General features: G+C 38.2%; 1 protein-coding gene across 3 annotated transcripts; it reads right to left on the bottom strand.

The window, feature by feature from the left end:
- Positions 1-1,529: 1,529 nt before the first annotated feature.
- On the bottom strand, positions 1,530-18,514 carry LOC105925880. Of its 3 annotated transcripts, XM_036139885.1 has the most exons (3): positions 18,457-18,483; positions 5,349-5,459; positions 1,530-4,121 (listed from the first exon to the last, which is right to left on the bottom strand). In XM_036139885.1, the coding sequence occupies exons 1-3, from the start codon at positions 18,465-18,467 to the stop codon at positions 2,567-2,569; spliced, it is 1,677 nt and encodes a 558-aa protein (XP_035995778.1). In that variant the 5' UTR covers positions 18,468-18,483; the 3' UTR covers positions 1,530-2,566. The 3 variants fall into 3 exon arrangements, with proteins under 3 accessions (XP_035995778.1, XP_035995780.1, XP_035995779.1); XM_036139887.1 differs by lacking the exon at positions 5,349-5,459 and having other exon boundaries at positions 18,457-18,495; XM_036139886.1 differs by lacking the exons at positions 1,530-4,121; positions 5,349-5,459 and adding an exon at positions 7,027-8,826 and having other exon boundaries at positions 18,457-18,514.
- Between the last annotated feature and the right edge of the window lie 212 nt (positions 18,515-18,726).

The raw sequence follows: 18,726 nt of genomic DNA, 5'->3' as shown, positions 1-18,726 counted from the left end.
GGAAGCATCTGTTGTGATATGTGACTAGAACACCCCAGATACACATCAATGTAAATGAAACCCTATAAATGGGACCGTGAGGCTCGTGTTTTTGGGGATTTTGCTGAATGGAAACGTGAATGTGCAATTCTGCGTTTTTACAGAGCAAAGGTTCCCCTGCTGGCTGAAAAGGAGAAGCAGCTTTGTCTCGTCTCGACTTTTTGTTTTTTTTTCAAGTTAATTTCTCTCCTACATCCTGACTCTCGTGCTCTTCTTGGAAAAAGGTACAGTGCAAACAATTTGTGACTGACATGAGCAATCACTTTAACCATACCCATTGGCTGACTTGGAGAGAGACCCATCACTTCCCTGACTATCCTGATTGTGCTGACAACATCTGGTGGCACCTAATTCATCAGACTGTATGGACACTGAGAAATCACAGTTGTTCTGTGTGTACTTTGATTTTTCTCTCATGTTGTAATATTGGGGGGGTTAAAGGTAAGGAGAATGACTGATACCACTTTCCTGAAGATCAATACTGATGCAGACTCGCTTTCTGTTTATTCTGACCATGTTCTGGAGGAGTATGTTGTTTCTGCATTAAAAGACGATGACAGTACTGATGAGGATGGATTTTACATTGCTTAAAGGGTGCTATAATGATGTAATAACTCTAAACCAGATGGGTAGTTAATACTGATGTTCAGCATTCTAGCATTTTAAATGCAGTAAGTTATATGCTTTAACATTTTCATTATAATTATTATTTCAGTCGTTTGGTTTTCTACCAACTAAAGAGCACTAAGTCCTCCAAAAACAAATGGCTGTTGTGTACATTTTACACAATTTCCTACTCTGGCTCAAGATGTTTTGAAAAATTTCTTTACTATTATGTGATTATGTTGTAATCAGAAGAGATGAATGTGGTGGAAAAATTTACTCTGAAAATGTACTTACGCTGTAAGCAACTCCTACGTCCTGTGGCAAGAATGTTGCTAAGATGAAACATACTCCCTAAAGTGCTCCTTGGTACCCATCATGTATAAATGTAGATCGTGTCTTTTTGTTCTTGCTCTGCCTTTCTGACTGCATTCAGTGAGAGACATTCAAATGCTATATGCCTTTGAATAAATTTGCAAAGACAAAGCTGCATCTTTCTCTATTTTACTAGTGTTCTCTTCCTCTTTGATAAAGATGACATCCACAACAAAAGACGGGCGTTTGCATCCTGGAAAGGCCTCAAAAGTTGGTGGTTAGGGTTAGGCTCAGTGTCAGCAGCACACTCCACCTTATGGGATGGGTTAAATGCAGAGGCAAATTTCCCCTCTGTGCTGCATCCCTATTACTGTCACATGACCAAACAAATACCACATGGTCAATATATTAATGCTGGTATATTGCACATGCCCAGCAGTACTTCACTAACATGGACTTTATGATCTGTAGTTATTTTTTGTTTTCCGAAACAATGCATCATAAAATAACAGAAATAATTTTTCATATGGAGGATCAGGAGACAACAGATCTCGGCACATTATCAATTTTGGTTCAAGGTTTGTTTAATCAAATTATTGTTTAAGCAGTACAACAATCCATTATTGTTTACTTGTTGAAATAATCATCATAATTTCTGTAAATACAGCCTGGGCACATCCATAACTACTACCTTAGATAACTTGGTAACATTAACATACAAGTTTTATGTTAGTGTTTCATTGTCTTTTTATTTCTGTTAGTTAAGGGAGCAATGAGTAAAATTTCATTATTTTAGACAGAAAGAACAAAAAAAAAAAAAAATCAATGATGTGAAGAACTAAATATAATAATTCCAATGGACTATGGTTTGACATCACACTGCATCTGTTTGTGTAGTTTTCCAGTCTCATGTTTACATAGATGGACTGGCCGCTCATGTGTACGTGCACATGAACAGCTGCCTCTGATGGCTTAGCCCCTCCATACTCTAAAATGCCACCGTCAGTGTTGGAGCAAAATGGTGGAGAGCACCCTTAGCAGGTCAAAATGTTCTCTTGCTAACAGCATTATAAAAATTCTGAGTTACTTTTTCACTAGACACGTTCCTCTGAAAGGACATGCTGTTCTTACAAGGGCAGCGCATTACAAGGGTAAGGAAGGCCTGGGTTGCAGCTGCAGTGAAGGTAGAAAATTGTGGCTTGTCACACATTTTGTTTTGGTCTACAGAAAGTGCTTAACCTCCACCTAGTGGTGAAATATCACTTATTGCTCCTTTAAAGGATTTATGTGAAGACTGAGAGGAAAGAAAAGTTTTCTAACTAAAACATCAGAGCTAAACTGCCCTCCACCTGTCTCTGGTTAAATGAACAATTCAAATCTAAGACATGTTTATTTATATAATAACCTCTACCATGAATTATAAGTACATGTTTTCATAGTGTTTTTTATGAACCAGGCCTAAATTGTTCATTTAATGTTTTACATGTTCAATGAAGAATCATTCAATAAAACATGCAGATTTTCCCGTCACCAAATATTTGTTTTCATATAATGAATTCGTTTTTATGGAAACATCGTTCTCAATTGATAATTCACAATAATGAGCTTATTATTGCATCTTAAGGTGAGATGCAGAAGTATGTTGATATTGTAAAGCTGCTTTGCTTCCTTCGTTCACATTTTCTTTCATTTTCTCAAGTTTCTTAACCTTCTCAGTGTCTCCTGTTTCTTTCATCTTCTCAATCAGGAAGTCCAAGTGGACTAAAGTAGATGCTGAATCAGCTTTCAGAGCAATCCTCTCCAGTTTGACGATATGGTTGTAGGACTCATTCAGCAGCTCAGATTTTACTGCTTTCAGATCTTTCATTTCGGTGTTCAGACTTTCTAAATAACTCAAGTTTTTCTCCCTATTAGTTTTACTGTTTTCATACTTTTGCTTAATTTCTTTCAGAGTGGTCTGAACTCTTCTTGTCTTGGTCACGTATATCCACTTTTCTTTTACATGAGCAGATGTGGGACACTTCCCACTGCAGACGATGCAGTGGCCCTCTTTGATGACATCACAGAAGGCGGGACTCGGGGCCAATGTGCATCCAGGATAGTGACAGTTCTCCTCACAGCGAGTACAGCACATAGCACCTTCGAAAACACCAGTTTTGATGGGTTCTTTGACTTTGTAGAGCTCGTCTATTTCTAAATCAAAATCTTCATTATTTTTCATCTCTTCTTTATATTTCATGAGTTTATCTAGAGTTTGTCTGATTTCCTTCTGTTTCTCTTCAGTCTCAGTTATTCTTTGCTGCAGGTTTTGGATGCAGGCAGTAAGTTTGGTGCGTTCTTTTATGACATCAACAGTTTTCCTAAGTTTCTGAGATGGAGATTTTTCCAGAAAGGCGGCAAACTCTGTCATTCCTCTCTCTGTTATCTTATTTGCACCTTCCAGAAATTCTGCTTCTTCGTTCCGGTCTTCGTTCTGGCAGTTATTAAACAGGAAGTAGACCGGCTGCTTCTTCTCATTTTTGGCACATTTAATGGTGGAAACCTCAAGGGCTTCAAGGACGTTCTTCGGTGTTCTTCCGTTTGAGTGGGTGATGAGAGCCACAATGTGGTTTTCTATGTTTTTTCCAAACAATGACATGACTGAATTCAAGATGTACATCAGTCGGTCACTCAGTCGATTATCACTGGCTTTCATCACCAAACCCACTCCATGAAGTTCATTAATGTTGTCTCCTGATTGAAACAACTGCAATAATGTCTGGCTGATGTTGACATCATGTTCGATCCCTCTAGTGCTGCCAAACCCTGGAGTATCGATGATGGTCAGAGAGCAGGACAGGGTTTTACCTTCAAAGCCAAATATTTCATACACAGTCACCTCAGATGTTTCCTGGTCCACCTCCTCCTTGATCTGAAACCAGACATTGTCCTGAAACTTCACTCCCATGGTGAAGTTGACCAGTGCATTGATCAGCATGGACTTTCCTGCTCCTGTTTCACCAACCAGTAAGATGGTTTTATTTGTCTTGCGTGCATTTCTTTCGCCGACAGTCACTCTAATCATTGTAGCAGATTTTTCTTTCTTTGTTCTTAGCTGGTAAACTGATGGATTTCCTGATCGGATCAGAGTACTTTTGGAGATCATGTTGGTCAGTGAAGAACTCCTAAAAGAAGAACAGACTTACTCAAAGCCATTTTAAAACCTGTGTCAGATTTCATCCTTTCAAAATTGCTTGTTGAAATTAACAGTATTAAATATAGATGAAGCTTACATCCAAGTCTTATAAACATTAGAGACACAGAATGACTTGAGTAGATTATGTGTTCAACTGTAGTAGGCGCTGTGAGTTAAAACAACAGGTTGGATGGAATTATCATCCTTTAGGTTCACGCCGATCACATTTTTCATGACTGAAATTAAAACCATAGAAAGAACATTAACGTAAAACATAATCAGAAATAGCTACAGAGTGATCATTGTTTTTTTTTATTAAAAAGCTGCAATTAGCTAAAAATGTCACCAACACCAGGGGTCACCAACATGGTGCCCAGGGGCACCAGTTAGCCCCCAAGGATGGGAAAACTCCTGGTGCTCACGATGGCCAGTCCGTCCCTTCCACTATTGACTAACTAAAGGGTAGCTATGTTTTTCCCCAGAAAAGCTACTAATGACTCAACATAAAACATTCCTGTTCAAAATAACAAATTATTTCTATATAATATTATATAACAAAATAATATTTCTAACTTTCTTACCTCAGAAAACATTACAGCAATAAAAAAAAAACCCTGTGAAGTCCTAACAGACAGCTCTTTCCCCCTCCTCTTCCATGCACATGCACAACACTGCTGTCATTTTAACTGTTTGCAAGACTCGACAGACATCAGCAAAAATCCTGGAAGTTGCGCAATGTATCTTTAATTAAGTGAAGTAACTAATCGCTTATTTATAATACTCTGTAAAGATAAAAAACAGAGCTGTGATGATGAAGTTCTATGGTTTATCGTTGTTTTGTTTTAAAAATGCTATTACTTAATCTCTGTGAAGTCAAATAAATTAGATTATTTATGAAATTCTGATTATCCAAATAATTAGTATAGGTGAATGTCATCAGCATAGAGATCATATTATAAATTTTAATGGTGCCTGTTAGTAATTTGTTCATTAAATGTTAAATGTTGCATTATTTGGCTGTTAAAAGTAAGAACTGGTTTGATAAATTGGGTTTGATTATTGGAACACTTGTATTGGGTGGATTAGATTCATGACACACATAAGGATTCATATGAAAAATACAGATAAACGTTTTGGCACATTTCTTCTACTGATGTCCCGTGAGGAGGCACCATCCCCTGCGGGGTGTGACTACTGCCTAGTTTACGTGTCATACCTCACTGTTGGACCACTGATGGAAGTTCGAGGCAGAGGAAGAGGCGTACGAGTTGGTGGAGCAGAAGATGAAGGTGGACACTTTGATCCACTAACCTTGCTTGGAGGTTTACTAGAACATAGGACAGAGGCATAAAGACCCTCTTCTATCTGCCTGCCGTTAGGTTCAGGCTTTATTTAACATTAAATCAGTATGTATCGGTATTAATAAAAAAAATATGAATATGGCAGAATAATGGTGGCTAATATTACAGCCCATTAGAATATGACATTAAATAAAATACTGTTAATCACTGATCAGCTTGTTGAAGGTGGAGACAGAAATTTGTTTATTAGGAAAGGGAGGGAAACAGAAATAGATTAGTACAACCGATCTGACGGAGGTCTAAAATATAACGTTTTATTTTAATTTACTTTTACATGTTAAGACAGACAGCAGCCCTCAATTTAGATAGAAATAGCTGAGTACCTGCACTTAACCTATTTAAGATCTATAAAAAAACAGACCCAATAAACACACAAGGAAAAAAGGATATAATTTTTAAGCATTTTATTTACAGAAGGCTGATAATTGTTTTGAGTGTATAGCATGAATTACAGGTAACTTGGTATTGTTAAAATAATACAATTGCTTGTCTTTCAGTGTCTGAGTCACAGTCCACCCTCAGTGGGACTTCATGTCACCATTGGCCGTCAACTCACCAAGGAACAAAGAAAATGTATTTATGATACAAATATTGAGTTAAAGAAAGACAGCCACCAGCGTCTACTTTAGAGCTAAAAGTAATGCAATGTAATCAAGATAAGCTAAATATAGTTTTAACATGTCATTGATATGCAGAATAGTTTAATTTCTTCAAAGCTAATTAACTCTAGTTTCCATGAGGCTAATGTTGGAATCCAAAGTCAAATTCCTTGTTTGTAGCCCAAAACCTGCCGAATAAAGTTGATTCTGATGAGTTAAGACAAATACACAATTGTCAATATTTATTTTAAATACTAGTGATTTTTGATATGTACTAAAATTTTGTAATATTTTGCTGTATTTGTTGTGACAATGATAAAACAATACAATGTATTTAAACATTGACAAATGTAAATTGCTGGTAGATTGTAGGACTCAGTTCTACAGTCTTACACAAACATACCCACTTTAAAACAAAGTACACCAGTGACATTAAGAAGTGAAATTACTGATAGAAAGCACAAAATATCTGCATTCAATCATACTTCTTAATATATGAATATTTGTTTATGCTATTATTGGAACCAAGAGTGGAAAAATTTGTTAAAGTACCACTCCACAACAGCAGATTTTCAACCATTGTCAATTTGAGTTTATTATCATCAAGATAAATGATAATTTCTACCTTATTTCCCCTCATCTCTTAAGTGCTTTGTGTTTATTGCAGTTCAGCTGTTTAAATAGTTGTTTATTAGAAAATACAGATGGAAATGTCTGCAGAAAAATCATTTGTTAGTTTGTTTCTTGTTCCCCTTTTAAAACGGTATCAACCAACTGCCTAAATATTCTCTTCTTTCTGATATTGCATATCAATAATCAAATGTTTACTTCCTATTGATCTTTGGTAGTAATTCTTGTGCAATTGTATTTTTTGTGTGGGCTGCTAATTTGGGGAGTCACCATGTGTTTTTAATGTACCATGTATGTACATAAAATTCTTATATTTTTTCCCAATAATAAAAATATAATTTTAACAAATGACTCAATTTAGTATCATTGACAATTAATAAAGCCCATTTTTCCTTTCTCAGGTCAGATGGGAGGTTATTTGACTGAAACCTGAGCAAAGGTTCTAATCTGGAAGCTTTCCAGAGGTAATGAAGCTTCCTGTTGGACTCTCTTCACAGATGTGTCGGTTCTTGACTGCTTTTACATGGCTGCAATCATTCTGCCCCATAAATACTGCAGCGCTAATTTGGTTCCTTCATCCATTTCACTTCTCATTTTCTCCAATTTCTGGACCTTTGCTTTATCTCCAGTTTCCTTCATCTTCTCAATCAGGAAATCCAGGTGGACAAGAGTGGAGACAGATTCCACCTTGAGGGCGATCTCCTCCAGTTGGATGACATGTTGGTAGGACTCATGGACCAGCTGGAACTTCTCTTCATTCAGTTTCTGTATCTGCTCTGCAAGACGTTTGATATATTTAAACTTGAGTTCAGGGTCAAACTTCTCTGCCTTGTTCTCTTTCTTGATTTCTACAATCTTCTTAACCTTTTTGGTTTTTATCACATATCTCCAGTTTTCCTTCACATGAGCTGATGGAGGACATTTCCCGGTGCAGACAGTGCAACGACCTCTTCTAATGACGTCACAATGTTGGGGACTGGGACTGAGTGTACAGCCAGGATAGTGGCAGTTCTCCTCACAGACGGTGCAGACCATCGCTTTTTCAAAGAGACCAAACCTGAAAAGCTTTTTACTTCGAAGAGACTCCCTTTCTTTGTAGACGTCATCGACTTCTACAGTGACAGTGTAAGATTTGTTCATGTCTTCTACTTGTTTGACCAGAGCATCATGGGTTTGTTTCAGTTCCTCCCGTTTCTGCTCAGTTAACTGGATTCTCTCCTGCAGGTTCTGGATACAGGCGGTCAGGCTGATGCGTTCCTTCAGGACGTCCGTAGTCGTCATCAGTTTTTGAGCCGATTTCTCCTCCAGGAAGGCAGTGAAGGCTCTCATTCCTTTTGTTGAAATGTCAGTAGCAATTTTTAGGAACTCGATGTCCTCAGATCGGTCATCAGTTTGGGAGTTATCAAAAAGGAAGTAAATAGGTTGATTCTTTTCATTTTTGGCACATTTGATTTTTGTAGCTGCAAGAGCTTGAAGAACATTTTTGGGCGTTCTTCCGTCTGAGTGAGTAATGAGAGCCACGATGCTTTTCTCTAGGTTTTTCCCAAACAGAGACATGACTGAATTGAAGACGTATGAAAGGCGATCATTGACTCGGTTATCTGTGGCCTTCACCACCAGACCCACAGCATGAATCTCATTAATGCCATCATCTGATCGAAACAAGTCAAACAATCTTTGACTGACAATAATATCATGTTCAAGCCCTCTGGTGTCTCCAAATCCAGGCGTGTCAATGATGGTCAGAGAGAATGGCAGAATTCGATCCTCAAACCCAAAGATCTCGTAGACGATCACGTCTGATGTCTGGCTTTCGGTCTGCTTTGTCTTCTCTCCTTCTATGACTTGAAACCAGATTTCATCATCAAACCTTACTCCCATGGCATAGTTGACCAGAGAGTTGATGATAGTGGACTTTCCTGCTCCTGTTTCCCCCACCAGCAGCACTGTTCTATTGGCCTTGTTCAAATCTTTCTTTCCCAGAGTTATTCTTGTCACAGGTCCAAAGTTCTCCTTTTTTGTTGTTAGTTGGTAAACAGCAGGGGGTCCTGGTTTGATAAGGAGGCTTTTAGAGATGATGCTCCTGAACTGAGATGAGATTCTCCTGTAAAAAAGTAATAATTTACTGGTTTAAATAAATTTCCCCCATTCCTCTTTTTATATTGGAAATGTTGTAAAAGCAATATTCAAATATTTAATTTAGGCTGAAATCCTTATTTCGTTAATCACTGTGTGACTGTGTGAAAAAATTAATACTCTGAAGGACGAATAAATATCTTTATGAAAGGGGGCTTAATCTGTTTTTGAGTAGCTCATCAAAGGACAAAGCAAATATTTACTCTTAGATAGATGTTTTCTGCATTTTATTGCTTCATAAATGACAGCTAGGTTGAGCCAACCTGCAGACTGTGAAGTTGAATGCCATCATATCTCTCATTCTGAAAATTTCCCCACATAGTACAATATGTAAAAAAAATCTTCTGATATCCAGAGGTAATTCTCCAATGTTTAAATCTGTGTAAATCTGGTCCAGTAAAAAATAAACTGAAAAACTGAATTATATTAAAACATTTGTGAAAATGCAGTTTGAATATCTTTAAACAAAAAGACATAATTTAGTAAAGACCAAAATAAATTTCAATAAAAAATATATGAATTCTAACGTCAGTTTAAACATAACTTTCATTTTAATTCTAAAATGAAATTAAGATACCAGGGAGCCAGTTTCCTGTGAATAATCACTTTTTTTTTCAAGGTAGCTACATTGTCTAATGCAGAATACAACGAGGAAGTGACACCGTCAACAAAAGCGTCAATTTGTGAAAGGGAAGAAACAACATTGCTGCCATCCGCAGGGCATTTCTGTGATACTGAGGATGTTAAAACACACCTTAAAGTTTGATACAGCATTATCTGATAAAGATCTACTATAATGAAACCTTCTTTTGGGGTGGAGAACTCAGTGTGATGATCTTGGCACTGGGGTTGGTTTTTTCCTTCACTCAGTACACCTATTTCGGCTCCACCCCACCTGCAATCAACCTTCACCGGCTTCACCTGGTTCCACCTCCTTATAAGCCACCATCAAACAAACCATCAGCGCCAGATCGTCTCATGCCTACAACCTGAGTACCTTCCAGCATTTTCTGATTGCCTGTTTCTGTTACCCGACCTTGACTCGTTTTTGGATGACCTATTTTTCACCTGTACCTGGATTACCGAGCCTGCCTAACCCCTTTGTACCTCTGAGCCCACACGTTAACGAACCCTGGATTGAACCTGGACCTGTCTTCGGATTCCCCTTTTGGAACACTGTGCGGACCCCGTGTACTGGAGATTACCCCCCGGACCTTCTCTGGATCACACCAGGAGAGTCCCGAGCAGATCATCAGCCCGGCTGCTGCCCCAAGGCTTCCGCTCCGCGGACCCAGTCCATAGTCATACCTGCAGCTCTCAACAGGAGGTTACCGGCTTGTGAGTGAGCTGCGCTTCACCAGCAGCACACTTAGTTGCGAAATAAAGAGCCTGTTAACTTTCCACCGACCTGTTCTGAGTCGATTCTGGGTCCGTTTCCCTGCTCCTTACACTCAGTTAAATTGAACTCAAAGGTTATTAAAAAATGATCAGATAGGACAGGGTTGTGAGGAAATACTGTTAATTCTTCACAATCAATGTCATATGTCAGCACAAGGTCCAAAGTATGAAGGCAAGGGTGTGTCGGTTTATGCACATTTTGAGCAAAACCAATTGAATCTAGGATAGTTTTAAAGGCTACACTAAGGTTATCACATTCAGTGTCAACATGAACGTTAAAATCACCCACTATAATAACCTTGTTAGTGTTTATAACCAAATCAGATATGAAATCTGAGTGTAAGGGCTTGGTGGACGATACAAAACAACAATCAGAAGAGGTTTTATTGCTTTGCAGTTTGGATGAGGGAAACAAAAGGTTAATGTTCAAAAGAATTGTAGTTACTAATTGGCCTGGGACTAATTAATAAATCAGAATAGGATTTCCCCAGTAAGTTTGCCAGTTATTAATATGGCCTACGTCGTTTTCAGGACCCCACCTAGACAACCAGCAGTTAAATGATGATATGCGGCTAAACATGTCATCGCTGGTCAGATCAGGTAGGGGACCAGAGAAAATTAGTCCGAGACACCGAAGCAACACTGCGGAACAATGTTGCGCCATTAAAGCCATGATAAGAAAAATAAAATTAGATTTGGTTTGGAAGCATGGGACTTTCACAGGTACCAAGGATCTGCCCCCTCAGCAGGGTGCTATAAAACAACAGCAGCCAAGGACAACCCCCTCAGTCTCTTCACACTTCTTGCCTGGAGACGCTGGAGGAGAGGGTGGCTGGTGTTGAAATTAATATGGGCCTGCTCCTGCTTATTTCTGAAGGTCCGTCTTACCCTGGTTTAAGATTTGGCAGCAAAGAAGAAACATCAGAGCCAAACATTTAAAATATGCATACTTAATTCATTTGGAAATTTCAAGAGACAAAAACTTACAAGCTAGTTTGTTTTCCACAACACTGGGCAGACCAGCTGTCCCTGCGAGACACATGGGGCTCAAGGCCCACCAGCTACACAGAGAGGAGCCTCATGTGAAACTCATCTCCCCTCACTTCAATGGAGCGACAAAGGGGGGAATTCTCGTCCACTGCAGAGCGGAGGACCCCCAATGAGTTCGTAAATCTGCCGACTAGATTGAAGCTAAGTTTGCAGTTTCACTTCTGCGCAACCAGCCGCTGAAGTAAAGAATGCCGAAACAGCTTTGTTTATTTTTGTCAGCTGTTGCAGGAAAGCTGACGTGAGACGGCACGGAGCGGGCTGCTATCCTCACCAGGCCAAGCTGAGACAAGAGCTGAGCTGGAATTGCCCAATGCCACCAAATCAGACTGCATGCAAGACCCGGGGCCCACCCCGATCCCGTTTCGGGATGCAGAGCCGCTAGCCCGCTGCTGAAATAACCAAGGTTCCCTTGGAGTACTACTCTCCCTTGGATGGCCAAAGTGAACCGAATTCACACGAGGCACCGACAGGTTTGGCAGAGAAACAAACAGGAAAAGTTGAATGGTTGTTTGGATGGTTTGTGTGATGTTATAACATTGTGTTTTTAAACACATGGAGCTAACTGACATAGCTGCCGTTAGCATTTTGATACCATGTCATTGCCGATGTAATTCGAGTGTGTTTTTATGGTTATAACAAACGTTATCTCCACAAGGGTTTTATATACTGATGGGATATTGATGTTTGTGTTATCTGGTGCACTCATTATGACTAAAATAAAGCCAAAGCTTTTTAAAGTTAGTGCCGAAGGCCCGCTAGCCTAAATGCTATTAGGTTCCGGTAACATCAGTCATTCCAGATACAACTACGGATCATTTCCAACATAAGGTTTGTTTCGTTTCGCTCCACCATCATTCGATAGTGCTATGAGCGTTATTACCGCATTAATATGCAATATTAAAAGGCGGTTGTTGTATAACTGTAGGATTAGCCAATTTTAGCGACCGATCGCTACAGCGACCTCTAGCCTCCCAGCCATATAATCGAATTAATAAAATCAAGTGTCCCCAAAGTTAATGGTTTTACTGAGAAAATCTTTGTTTAAAATGTTATTTTGTCAAATAATGTTTTGTTTAACTCAGGATTTGCATTGTGAATGGGTTGAAACATATACCAAATGTTGTTCTGAATGAGTTAAGCTAATTTAAGATAATTGCATGTTATTTAAGAGGAACTTTGACTCAGGTCTTCGGTGAACAAGGATTCACTGAATTATTCGGATGATGATCAACCATTTTATTTTGTCTTATTTTTCTTTTTGTGTGTACATAGTTCCTTAGCTTCTTTTTATCTTCATTTTGCTCAGTAGTTTTAGTTAAGTTTCACTAGCCTCGTAGAGAGGATTTGTTGATTGAAATATAGTGTTAATTCAGATAAACAGCATTATATAGTGATGCTCTCTGGATGCTCATTTTATTTCTGTTAATAAATTCTTGAACTTGAAAAGAAGTTGTCACTCCTTAATCTATATGTGTGCAGAGTTTGCTGTTCGCCAGTGCTTGAATCATCCCTCCTACATAATTAGTGGAGGATGCGGGCACCTATGAGTGAAGTATGGAGACGAAAAAAGGCTTTCCACAGAACCCACCGCCAGTGGCAAAACAGGGCCCATTGAGAAACAGAAAAGAGGAGGTATGTTAAATATACCTCACTCTCATTTTCCTTTTTTAACTCAAGATTTGCCACACACAGGTTCTGCTTTGGACAGAGTGTATTGTTTTTTCTAAGCGAGACAAGTGATGCATTGCTGCTCCTTTTTAAGGCCACCAGCTGTAATTTTCCGCATCGAAAAGAGGCTGCCCAAAATACAAAAGATAACTGTCCGGCAGTCTTTAAGTGACAAATTCTCCCAGCTGATTTTATTTTAGTAGCTCTTGCACGATTTTTGTAACTACAAAATACTGGAATGAGCTCTGGTGATAGACCAGTTGAAGTTCCATCTCATATGTTATAACTATTTAGAAATGAGTCCTGTGAGAGAGTGACTTTAGGGACTAAATGAGCTGGTTGGAGATAAGAGGTGAAGCCTCTGTGTAAGTGAAGCGCTTTGAGAAAAAGGCTTATTGGACAACCTGAAGGTGACTCCAATGATTTTGTAGCCTTAGTTAACTGCAGATGTTTTGTAAAGTTTGGTTTTTGAGATCTCTGGTTTGGTGAAAAGGCCTCAGATCAAATTTGTAACAGTAGGCCTACGTTCTGAAACACGTACAGTATTATTCTCTTTTCCTTTTTTCCCCTTCACTTTATAGGTCTGTTACAATACAAGCCAAATTGTATGTCTACACATACAAAAAATTAAGAGAATTGGGCATCTGGACCATTAGGAAAAGTCCATTAAGTAACTAGTTCCCGGTAAAGTGAGATAAAGGAGTGAATGTGTGAAGTCTATGTGCTGTGAGTGAAGGGTTTGCTGTCTGATTAACTGCATGTGTCAAGCTGATCTTTGTTTGCTGTTTTTGTTCAAGGTCCCATTATCAGAAGGAAAGGTAACATGTGTCTAATTTGCTGAATTTAAAGTGTAAGAAAACATTTAGAGGTATTGAATGTTGGAGACGTACTGCGTAGTGAATTTGAGCCCGGTGCGAAAATGTTTGGCAGTTGGGTTGTTTTGTGGAAAAGCTAGTTCGCCTGTCAGTGAGAGTGAGCACACACAGACGTTCCAATCCCCCCTTTATAAATTGTGAGTTTTGGCAAATGATCACACTGTTAATTTTTTTCTGATATAAGTGTGTAAGGTTACTATTTTTACTGTTAATGTTGACTTTAAAGTTCTACCTTTGTTCATGTATTTTATTTTCTACTGTTCCTATGTCTTGGGATGGAGTCATGGTTCATGGAGGACCGGATGAATTGTCATTGAAGGGGGCTGTGACGTGACGTATGGGCTGATAAGATAGTGAGAAAAGGTGATGTTATTATTATAAATCTACTTAAACAATTTGTTTCAGTGACAACTCTGCTTTAAACTGCCCTCTTGTTGCATATTTTGCAATGACAGAACTGTTATTTTCTCTCCTCTTAATATTTTTGTTTTACATGTAGCGACAGAAAACAGGAAGTGACGCAATAGGCCGTACCGCAAACAGGAAGTGACACAATTGTTAATTGTAAAAACATCCATTTAGTTTCCTCTTTAGGAATACATCTAGATCTCAACTGTTTCTGAAAAAATCTTAAGTACAGTCCGGAGTGTATCAGTGCAGACAGCGATGTTGCTCATTAACTATCCTTATTATTAAACATATTATTTGTCATCTGTTAAAGTAGTGAGTTCACACAGGATGTTTAATGGGATCTTTATGTTGATTGGCTGGGGAGATGCCATTGTAACCCCTTAGGTCTCCTACACTTAAACATTTTCTTAAATACAATGTATGGTAGACCTTTTCACCTTAAATAGTAATAAACACCTTTTACTTAATTTGGTTAATGTTTTACACTCACATATTAGAGGTATTATACACTGGAAAAGTCCAAAACAATATAGTACACACAGGTATTTTCTGTTGGCTTAAAACGCACAGTAAATGTAGCGTTTTGTTATTTACTACCGCCAGTAAATGCATCGATTTTACTTGTCCCTACCTTACTGGTCAGGCAAGGGCAAAATCAGGTTTGAGCAATTTGATTGGTTGTGATGGACTGGGATGAGAACAGGACTGGGAGAGTAAGTCCCTGCTGGCAGTCGGTCGGCGGAACAGACTGTTGGAACGTAGTTGGAGCAGTTTTATTGTCATTCGTTTAAAACTGGTAATCCATGGTGGAGTGAGTAACCCATTCCTCGTGGTTGTTCTAGGAGCTGCCATAGGTGGAACTGCTATTCTGAAGACGGATGCTAATCGAGTGCCCTCAGGCCTGCAACGTTTGAAAAGCTAACGGACTGTTTTACTAATTTAAGAAACTGAATAGTGTGATTGATACAGCCCGTTTGATACCTTCAGCCTTGTTTATTGTTTTTTATGTGTACAACCTGTTTAAAGGGTTGATTTGAACAATTCTAAGACAGCAAAATCTTATTACTAATCTATTGGGGTTGTAATATTTAGTTGTAGCACTTCCAGTGATTAATACCTAATTAATGAGTGGGAAATGTTCCGTGCTATTGTTCTACTGTACTGAAAGTTAACTGTGCATTGTCCTTGGTTTATTACTGACCAGTACAGTTTATTAAACTGGTACGTGTCAACTTTACCATTTCTCCTTCCTTATTTTAGTATACAGACAAAGTTGCACTGCATTTAGATTTTAGTTGTAGTTCTTTAGCCTTGCGCTTGTGCTCAGTTACGCACTCTATTTGCACCATACACTGTTGCCAATGAAGACACTTTTCTCATTGTGAAGTATTTGATAGAGTGTAGGTCAGAGAATCTGGGTGCTGTTCACAGGGCAAACGGTGGTTACACCATGTAGAGCGGGCTCGTTAAAAAGGAAGCGTATGAAGACGCTACTAACAGCCATAACAAACACTGGATAACGGCATCATTGATATTATTTGTGTGAGTGAGGCGCATGCGGTTTACAGAGAGAGGAGAAGCTGTGGTTCATTGTTTGAGAAAAGATGCTTCTTGCATGTACATGAAAAAAAACAACAATCTTTTGAAATTTATCTACCCTGGTCTCCAGTTTCAAAACTGATAGATTCTCCCAAAACACCACTTGGATACACCTATGCAGGTACACAAAATCTCACCTCCATGTGGGCGGGGCTTTAAAATGGTAAATGGACTGAACTTATAAAGCAATTTTCCAGTCATGCTGACCACCCAAAGCGCTGTAAACTACAGCCACATTCCCCCAATCACTCTCTCTAATGTGTGAACATACATACACCGAGACACAGCTCAGTAGGCTACTTGGGGTTAAGGGCCTTGGCCAGGGGCATCAACACGTGGCAAGGGGAAGCTGGAATCAAACCCACAACCTTCTGATTGCCAGACGACAACTGAACCCATCAAGCCACAGTCACCCACCCTTTTGACCCAGCTAATGCAAAAGCAACGTCTGCTCTGTTAACTATGTGTTAATTCAGTGTGCAATTGCTTGGGTAAAAAGAGGAGAACCGACTAGGTGAACCAGGCATGTGATCATCTATGGAGGAGAGAACCTGGTTCGCTCCTCAAGGAGAAAAGCTTCGGTTCATCATAAAGTTCCGGTTTACTGTAGCAGCACAACCCGAATAAAACTTTGCTTGAATCACAAAAATAAAAATCAATAACACAGCAGTGTACACACCACACTGATTTATTTCAAGTCTTTGAGTAACTGTTCCAGTCTCTCTCTTTTCTCCTTCTGGAGACGTAATGGAAAAGTCAGTGTCTCCATTTCGTGGATCAAGCTTATGATGTTTATGAAGACCCTGAAGGTGATGTGTGTGTGTGTGTGAGTAGCAAAAACATTTACTACTCTAAATGTTAATCCTTTTCAAATTAATATGGTTTATTTTTAATATGGTTTATTTTGTTTCCTTCAAGTTGTGAACAGCTATTCCAGTGAGTGCTTTTACCTTTTGAATGACCAATATTTCACTCATGAACTAACTTGTTTTATAAACTAACAAATGTCATAACCAAGCTGTATCAATTGTGCATAGTTTATAGTATGTTCTTATAATTTTCAACTATTTCAACTTTTCCTTTACCGTCAACCTTGGGACTGTTGATGAAAATTAGTCACTGTAACAAAATCTGGCATATTTACAGCTTAATGTTGTAATGTTGATTATTATGCACTGTCCCTGAACACAAACCTGTTTAATGCTGAAACAACATGCTAGATTAGTTGTTAGGTGAGGCTTTTAAACAACTACTTCCTTAAAAACATATAGGAAAGCCAACAGAGACAAGAACAATGGGTCTAAAGAGAAAATGCTTTTTTGTTTTGGAAAAGAAAGTTGAATGTGGAGAACATAACTTTAAAGATGTTTGCCTTTAAACATGCAAAAAAGACACAAAGAATACAAGCTGTCAAGAAAGTTGGTCTGAAACCTAACATATGAAACAACTGGTCACTAGAAAAAACTTTAAAATGATCTAAAAATTGTCAAGCAGCCCTTTGAGTACGTAGAAGGACCCATCATTGATGTAAATTAATTTTTGTTAGTAGGTCAGGGTGTGTATTGGGGCTACAGGATTTGTCTGAACAGTTTCTAAAAGGCCAAATTGTTCAACAGGAATGATATACAGTAGGTCAAGACAGAAATGTTTGTCATCATTTATGAACATTGTTACAGTTAATATATTGGTGAAACAAGGTGTTGAAGACAACACCAGCAAATATATGGGCTTTTAATATGAAATTCACACAAGAAGTTGGTAACAACCCAAGTAATCAGACCGATAAAGGGGAAAAGCAAGGAGCTCTTTTTATCCCTTCAAACATTTTTTTTTATCAAAAATAACGAGGGAATGGGTAATAAATGTGTTTCACTGTAACCCAGCTGTGAATAGGTGGTCTTTTGAGATTTCTGACAAGAATCATAAGAATATTTAAAAGAGCTTCAGAAGGACCTGGAATTAGAAGTTTTGGTTGTTTCACAGTTAAAGTTAGGTGTAGGTCATTTGGACAAGCTGCTGAAATAATGCAAATCATTTTCTGTTAGGATGGAACAAAAATGGACGTCTTTGGATGTAAATCCCCACACCGTGATTGGAGGGGAAACAGAGATAGACATAATCACAGAAACATCATAACAGCAAGTTTTTTTTTTTATTAAGCAGCACAACGCCACATTGAAGTTTGGAAGTGGGAGCATCATGGTATGGAAGTTTTTCTTTATAGCATGCAAAGTTCTCAGATAGCTGAGGTAAAAATGTCGTGGAGACATGTGGTTGGACACACCAGCCAACATTATTTATTACTGGGAACCAACAATAAAGCAGCAACTTTAAAAATCTGTAAATATTATCTTTAGGCCAAATTATACATAATGGTTCTGATCTAATGGCTCCTCCATGAGACCAACATGATTCTGGATCTTCACATTATTTGTTTATTCCTTTGCTGTTTTTGTCATAACTCCTATTTAGTCTCCTTTTACCACAAATAAATGATCAATTATAATTGGAAACATGTTCGAAATGTTAAAGTATTTTATCCACTAGGGATTTAAATACATTTTTCATTTGTTAACAATAAATACTTTTCTACTTACGTTCTTTGCATGATGATGAAGACGTGATGTTCAGTCCAGTTGAAAAAGTTTTTTATAACTAATCAAAAACAAAAAGTAAAATTACTCTTATTGCTTTTACTTTACATTTTTTTAATACAAATCTTGTTTAATGTTTGTAAGTGCAGTTAAAGCCGTACTCAGGGATTTATGTATAATATAGATAATATAGTCACTTAAAAAGTAATCACTGTTTAATACTTGGAGAAGAATTACAATAATAAAATCAGAGAAGAGATCAAATCAACCTTA

Source organism: Fundulus heteroclitus, chromosome 8 (genome assembly GCF_011125445.2).
Source record: "Fundulus heteroclitus isolate FHET01 chromosome 8, MU-UCD_Fhet_4.1, whole genome shotgun sequence".
NCBI lineage: Eukaryota > Metazoa > Chordata > Actinopteri > Cyprinodontiformes > Fundulidae > Fundulus > Fundulus heteroclitus.
Note: the sequence above shows the minus strand (reverse complement) of the source record. Positions and strands in the feature narration are given on the sequence as shown.